Genomic DNA, 7800 nt, shown 5'->3' with positions numbered 1-7800 from the left:
GTCATGTAATGTAACAACTGCTTGGCTTAATTTGAGTCACAGTGTGACAGACAAACAGTATTGTGGCTTCCAGGCCAATCCTTCAGACAATTACTGTATGATACCATGTAGTCCTTCCACTTTCATTTTGCTAAAAGCGCGACAGAAATATTAGTTGGCTGCACCTTGACTGCACAGGGTGCATTACAACATCACAGCACATGGGCCCACTTTTGAGTATTTTTATGTCTACTTGACACCTTTGCCCCCAAGTCTGTAAGGTTCTCCTCTACAGGTGCTCCTGTCTTCCTATACCCCTTAAATATGCTGACATGTTAACTGCAAGCTCAAACATTACTGAAGGAATGAATATATGAGTGGGCTCTAGTATCCTGTCCGGAGTTAGTTATCCACTTTGAATCCAGTGAGTGTGTCTCTAGCAGGTTTATAGAAATGATTACAGGTGGCACCTTCAGATGATCACTCCTGTAGAGGCCACCAGGCCTACTTGGCAGCCCCCTCATCCTGTATGAACGCATTTGCTGCTGCAGTCAGTAATGTTACTGGAAACACAGGAAATGCAAAGGCATGTTGAGTGAACTTTGCTAGGCTCATATCGTTAATAATTGATCATAAATTAGTCTGATAAAACCAGGAGTGATTAACACATTTCAAGCTCTCATAATGCTTTTGTCCTGCATAATTCCAGCGCTTCAGCTGCATACATGCAACATTTTCTGCGTTTTCCATGTATTATTGACTTTTACTTTTGTTAGCACTAAGTTTGATTAAATATTTTCTGACTTCTGAATGTAAGGCTCACTAGCTGTCCAGTAGGATAATCGTTCGCACTTCTGCCCAGCCATCGTCACTTTCAGCAAGCAGATGACAGGCTTAGCGTCAGTCCGTAGACGAAAGGGTTTCATGTTTCCAACTTGATTATCACATCCCCATGCCTCTGTCTGTATTTGAGGAATTATCAGGCTGCTCTTCATCCCCTCATTTGCTTAGATGGCTCCTTTGTTCAGCGGACGGCACACGCCGCTCGTTTACATTTGTAAGCGGCACCGGACACGACGGCCGCGGGGCGGCAGATGCTGCTGCCCCCAAAAGTCCATCAATCGATGAGCTCCGCAGCGCCGCTCGTGTTGAAAAAAAGTAAAGTGAATTTAACATATTCAAAAGAAGTATGTCGCAATATTTAAAGAGTAAACGTTTTAACCTTCGAAAGTGGCATTGAGCGTACAGGCAGCTTTGTTCAGCACGCCCGTCGGACACCGCGGACATTACAGTTGCGTGCATTTAGTTCTAATAAACACAGCAAAAGGTGACACTGTGAGTTTTGTTTAGCGATCAGACCCCAGTTAAGCGATCTTTACAAGTTGAATTATCCTGCTTTTAGAGTGAAAACGTCCCGTCTTGCAAGTGTGACGTCTGAAAGGCTCTTTCGTGACAGGCGACTGAGAGAGACCCTCGATAGACAGCTTTGCCTCGTATACAGTAAATCCACAATGTCAGGACGTGATTGGATATCTTTATTGTGTAAAGCAATTTGCATCCCGGAGTGTGAATTATTGATTTGCTCTCTAAATTGAGACACCATCTGTTCTAAAAGCAGCCTACAGACACAGAGAGAAAAGTATGAAAGGGCGTCTGAGAATGTGTGCATCACCTCGACTGCCAAGTACAAAACTAATCAGAAACTGAAAAATATGAAGTTAGCTTAATCTGCGTGAGTTTCTTCAGAGTGCTGTGAGGCTTTTAACTTTAGGAGCCGAGTTCCAGTCCCAGCCGGGTCACTGCGTGGAGTCTGCACGCTTATCACCACGCGCGCGCACACACATACCACACATACTTACCACACGCAGTTTGCGCACGTATCGCCCACACACCCCACATATACACACACACTATTTTTTCCCACTGAAGTCCGATCAGGTGGACTCTGTAGATTTTAATGGAGGATACAGTAGATCTATATCACCTGCACATCATCATAGAATAGTCAATACCACAGGGACTTGATTTTAGGACCCCACGCTCGCTCACGTCCCCATCGCATTGGAGTTTATTTTGTTAAAGGTGTAACATAATTATGAGAACATACACATAAACTGCAGGAGATTCCAAAGTTGTCTTGAGTGAATGATGGGGGCCATCGAACGCGGGGCATCCCTTCCAGTGATGATTTTTACTTTGCAAATAATGCATTCAATCAGCCCTTAAACGTGTATATGTCTCCCACCTTTCTATACATTTAAATGTAAATGTAATACAGAACAACCTGGCTGTGCATCTTCCTTCTCAGCATCCAATATTTTGAGAAATTAAAGAATTGATTATATCAATTAGTACTAATCAAGATTATCCGAAAAAACAATGCATTGTTTACTAACCATTCAGAGTACTATCCTTGCCGAACAATTAAACTTATATAGTTTAAAATAAACTGTCACTTCCTCTGAGATAAATGCCGCTACGGGTATTATCATTACAAATAAGACCCACCTTTACGAAGATCCATCCATTATCCAATCCGCTATATCCTAACTACAGGGTCACTGGGGTCTGCTGGAGCCAATCCTTGTCAACACAGGGCGCAAGGCAGGAAACAAACCCCGGGCAGGGCGCCAGCCCACCGCGGATTATTATTATTATTTAATAATAATAATAATAATAATAATAATAATAATAATAATAATAAAACATTTTATTTATAAGTGCTCAAGGCACTTACAGAATATAAGAAAGAACGGCAGGGTATACAGTATATAGCCTTGTACAATTTAGGAAAATCCACGAAAAACAAAACATATCTTTTGGTAATAAATAATAAAATATAACTTGCTATTATGATTACATTATAAATTATTGGTCTTGATTAGGCACTCTTTTTTATGACTTGTGAAATATCAACAATTGTGTGATTGCGAGTTTTCAACGACAAAGAGGAAAGAGCATCTGCGTGAATAAAGGCTGCCCTCTGGTGGGCCAGTGTGGTTAACGCTGTTAGAGGCCCCTTCGCGTACTGCGACCTTAACTGCCACACGTACCCTAACAGGAGAGTAAGGTCCACGAGGATAGAAATAGCATATCCATATATACTTGTATTAAAAAATACATTTTTAGATTTTATTCATTTTATGCCACGTTTTTCCATCTAATTGAATTAAGAACATCCAGCTTTAAAACGTATTTCCTAAATATGCTTATTTTATATTAACTTGTGGGAATCCAGTAATAGATAGATAGATAGATAGATAGATAGATAGATAGATAGATAGATAGATAGATAGATCAAAACTACTCTGTTGCCCGTTTAACATTACATAAGTGTAATAATGCAATTGCCTGGAGAGCACAAACTCTTTCACGGAGTACATAAAGGCAGAAAGGAAGGAATGCAGTAGTTTGTGATCATAAAAGAAAAAGGATAAGGATAAAATAAATGATGACGTCAAGGCAGTGCAGATTTTTTCTTTATTGGTACTTTGTCGAGATGATAACAATGGGCACACTTTTGATGTGATCGAGGTATGTCATCGACACCCAAAAGCTACTGATGATGCATTTTTATTATCTCCTGTAAAGTAACAGGCGATACTCCAAGTCTTCCTTATAGAACAGCACATTGATAAATCTTTTACTTGTAATGAGATTCAAAAATACTACCCATTCTTCCACGCTCATTAGAGAAAAAAAAATCAAATTTAGTCTTCACAGCGGACAAATCCGTGTGCTGTCACAGTAGTTAAGTCTTTAGATATGATTTCAAAGGTTTCCAAGAAGAACACATTGCACCTGGCACGCGCTGCTCCTTAGCATTTGTAAAGAAGAACCAAACAATGGCCAAAACTTTGGCGTGTGGCATCTGGGGTCTGGATTTTTTTTATGTGCTTGGCTCCATCTGTTCTTTCCTGAGTGGGGGTCGAAATCTGTCATTTAAGATGCCTACGGTCCAGCACGAGCCATGATTTTGAAAAGAGCTCTCCTCCCCAAACTTTAATTAGTTTAAGGCAGAATACCCTTAGGTAACAATCGGACTGAAGAAGTCTTACTAATTAAATAAATGTCCATTTCCTTACTGTTTCTTTCTTACTTACTTTTACGTATCTCACTTGTCATCTTTTTGACGTATCTCACTTGTAATCTTTCCCGAGTTTATTTGGTCAGCTTGGCTTATAAGACATTTAATTTAATGTTTTTAGAAGGGGGCATATTTTGCACGCTGCGAGAAATTAACAGACTAGCTCTAGCAGATGTTTTATATGAAAGCAAACATTTTATTTCGTACATTTATGATAATGCTAATAAAACAGTTGGGTGATTTTAAAACAAACCACCATTAAAATATAACGTGTGGTATCTTTGGAAAATTATTTTTGTCCACTTAAATACATTTATTTGACTGATTGTAGTTAGGATATAGCGGGTTGGATAATAGATGGATGGATACTGTATAACGTCACTGTATAACTTTTGGAACCTTATTTTTGTTCCGTCTCTAAACTTTGAAGAAGTGTTATATCACTGTACTTCTGTATATGTATATGTAGCTATTTATGCGTTAAGTGTGCGGTGTGTTTTATGCGCAACAGTGCGTGCTTATTTAATGCATATTCACGGAATGTTATTCTGCAGGTAGAATGATAGCATTGGTCATTTGAATGTACGTGCAATGAAAACAAGAGGAAGACCTTGTCGGAACTTACCAAATTAATATGACAGCAAAACGTTATTACATTTTTGTAACAGATTGAGGACGGCACACGCCGCTATTTTGCATGTGTAAAGAAAGCCAGGACAATGGCCAGACTTCTGCCTCAGAATCTGCACAATGGATGCGCTTTTTTTCAAGTCAGCTCAATTCCACCTGCCACATGGGTGAGCCTTCTTATATTTTAATATTGGGTTTAATGTTGAGTTAAACTTTTATCGAATTAAGCCTTGCAGTGTTTCAGTTCTTGTCATCCCACCGGCAACACGTCCTTCTAAGTCCACTTGCAGAATGTGTTTTCTTGTATACTTTCTTTCTGTTTCAAGCATACATCTCTTGCTAGATTGCCTTGCATATTATTTTGCCAAATCGCGCTCGGCGCGTGCCTGTATGTTCTAGAATTTAATTGAACTTGGTGCATCTGCTAGGAAGCCGTTTGTTTGTTTGTTTGTGTTTTCCAGGAATCCTATTTTTTTTAAGTAATTTGTAAAAAGCCCCCACCCACCGACCCTATCCCTGCCCCCTCCCGCGAGCACTCAGCCACGAGCCGCCGCGAGCTCTTTGTATCAAAGTGACAACCAATCACCTTTCAGAAACGGCGGGGGTTGGGAGGAGGGGGGCACGTGCTCTGCCGCTATAAAAACCCGTAGAGCCGTTTCAGTCGGCAGTTGAGCTTCAGATTCTGGAGTTATTTTTTTGCTTCTCTGAAAAATTACCTCGGATTGAATAACCATGACTTTAGAAGACGTTTACGGCCAGCAGACAACCGCCGAGGCTTCCGTGTCCGCTGGGGAAGCTCTGGAGGAGCTGCTGGGCTCTGCGATAAGCCAAGGCTGCCTGACAGCCGGAGTGTACGAGTCTGCGAAAGTCATGAATGTGTAAGTATCATTTTCGTCTTTATTGTGTTATTTGAGAATCTCCGTAGAATGTGCAGATTCATTAATCGTTTTAATACCGAGGTCCTAATGTTGCTTTTTCCTCTGGTTGTTTTAACAGCGACCCCGACAGCGTGGCTTTCTGCGTGCTGGTCACCGATGAGGAGTACGAGTGTGACATCGCCCTGCAGATCCACTTCACCCTCATTCAGTCTTTTTGCTTCGATAATGATATCGACATCGTGAGGGTTAACGACTTGCAGCGCCTGACTGAAATCGTGGGAAAGGGCAAAGATTTTGAAGAAACCGAAGATCTTCACTGCCTGCTCATCACGGTAAGCGTTCATTCTTTTATATCATGTTTGGTTTGGCCTCTGCCCGAGTATTACACTTAATGTATTTAAGTGCAAATCCGCACAGGTACTCATGTCTGTCTTTCTGTTTCTCTTAAATTACAGAATCCTGGTGATGAGTCATGGAAAGATCCGGCATTAGAAAAGCTAAAACTCTTCTGCGAAAAAAGCCGCATGATTAATGACTGGCTGCCTGCTATCACTCTGCCCGAGAGATGAATTGGGTGATGTCACTCGTTTGGAAAATCCCGATGGACAACGTGATTGGTACATCATGTTGAGCAAACCAGTGCTGGCAAAGCGACCCGCAAGGTGCGGGAATGCGAACGGCGACGGTTCTGCCCCCACCCGCCATCTCACCTCGCTAAGGTGCAGGCAGAGGAGGAGGATGAGGGGGTGAAGAAGAGGACGAGGAGTACAGATGAAGGTCCTCTTCAGTTTCCACTCTTCCATGTGCCCACTTTGTGTGGATTACAGTTGAGAGACATGGACAGAATGGTACTATTTGAGCAAAGGGTGTGAAGATTCGTCAAATAAGCTCCACCAAACCATTTTATGGACTTGGGAGCGCATTTTTTTTTTTTGTGCCGAGTCGGAGAAACTTAAAATCGGACTCGCTATATGTGATTATAAAAGACTGTGGCTGATTCAAGATAATGTTCTACTGGGTCACCTGTTCACTGCCAACAGAGGTGGCAACCTGTGGCATGCAATATGGGACTTTTGTTTTCCAAATAATTCTTACCTAGGACTTCCGAGTAAACCTCTTATGCAGCAAAAGACTGGAAGTGTTCAAACAACCTGAATTAAATACTTTTATTCAATTTTGTAATAGCTATCAATTTTGATTAACAATAAAATTTATTTATATGAAGTAATATGAATTTGACTTTATTTCCTTTTTATAAATACAAAGTTATGGTACTTATTTACTGTGCAACAGTTAAAATGCTTCAAAGGAGTGTCTACCAAAACACTAATGCTATATTAAATTAGTGTAGTGTTCAACATCTTAGTTCTGTTTTAACATTTGGTGGTCTGCACTTCATCTTGGAGTGTTTTGGGTTTGCTTATGGAGCTCATTCCTGTTTCAGCCCAAAACCTTGCATATATTTGAACCGAAACTCAATCTTGCTACCCACCTCCTGGTTTTAAAAGCTTCAGTTTCATGTTAGGAGGACAATAAGTGTGCGGGTCTGCAGCCAAAGTGTCTGGGTTATCTGGGCACTCTTTTATTCTCTGCACCCCTCAGATGGCACGCCACTCTGCTATTCCACTAGCTGCACACACTGCTGTTTTGCATTTGTAAAGACCGCACACAATGGAAAGACCCCATCCGGGGACATCTGGAGGTCTGGGCAATTGTTTTGCCTGCCTTCTTTCTGCACCTGCCGCTTGGCCTGTCCTTTGTATGTGGGCCTGGGGGAGGGAACCCTATTCGCTATCTTTTAGCAGGCTTTGTCGGGTGATAGATTGCTGCAGGAATATTCCAAATGAGATGTTTCTGGTATACATTTTTAAAAGTAAGCATTGCTATTAAAAGAAAAGTGTAAAGGTTTTAGCCAAATAGTTTTACAATTTCAAATGGATGAACTGAAAATTTCAGTTCTACAACTTTGTTTCAACAGCACTGAACATAATACAATGGCTTTTGTGTGCTTTGCATATTAGCATTGTATCTTTAAATGTTTCTATTCACCTCGCATCTCCTATGCTTTGGGTATTAAACATTCCTGCAATGCATTTTAAGGGCTGGGGCACCCCCAGCTGAAGAAGGGTGGAGGACAAGTCCATACGTTTTATGATGTGCTGTGGGGACCATCAAGTGTCAAAAAGCAAATGTGTTTTTTTTTGGTACACATTTATTAAATGAATA

At 41.0% G+C, this 7800-nt stretch overlaps 1 protein-coding gene across 1 annotated transcript; it reads left to right on the top strand.

Moving 5' to 3' along the window:
• Positions 1-5376: 5376 nt before the first annotated feature.
• LOC120532213 (growth arrest and DNA damage-inducible protein GADD45 gamma-like) lies at positions 5377-6502 on the top strand. The gene is made up of 3 exons (XM_039758064.1): positions 5377-5574; positions 5693-5906; positions 6030-6502. The coding sequence occupies exons 1-3, from the start codon at positions 5429-5431 to the stop codon at positions 6141-6143; spliced, it is 474 nt and encodes a 157-aa protein (XP_039613998.1). The 5' UTR covers positions 5377-5428; the 3' UTR covers positions 6144-6502.
• Positions 6503-7800: the final 1298 nt, after the last annotated feature.

The sequence above is a fragment of the Polypterus senegalus genome, chromosome 7, assembly GCF_016835505.1.
Source record: "Polypterus senegalus isolate Bchr_013 chromosome 7, ASM1683550v1, whole genome shotgun sequence".
NCBI lineage: Eukaryota > Metazoa > Chordata > Cladistia > Polypteriformes > Polypteridae > Polypterus > Polypterus senegalus.
This window is presented reverse-complemented; position numbering and strand designations above follow the sequence as displayed.

Coding starts and splice junctions, on each gene's coding strand:
- LOC120532213 (XM_039758064.1), top strand. CDS start 5,429: ATGACTTTAGAAGACGTTTACGGCCAGCAGACAACCGCCGAGGCTTCC. Junction 5,575..5,692: donor TCTGCGAAAGTCATGAATGT/GTAAGTATCATT, acceptor TTGTTTTAACAG/CGACCCCGACAGCGTGGCTT. Junction 5,907..6,029: donor TTCACTGCCTGCTCATCACG/GTAAGCGTTCAT, acceptor CTTAAATTACAG/AATCCTGGTGATGAGTCATG.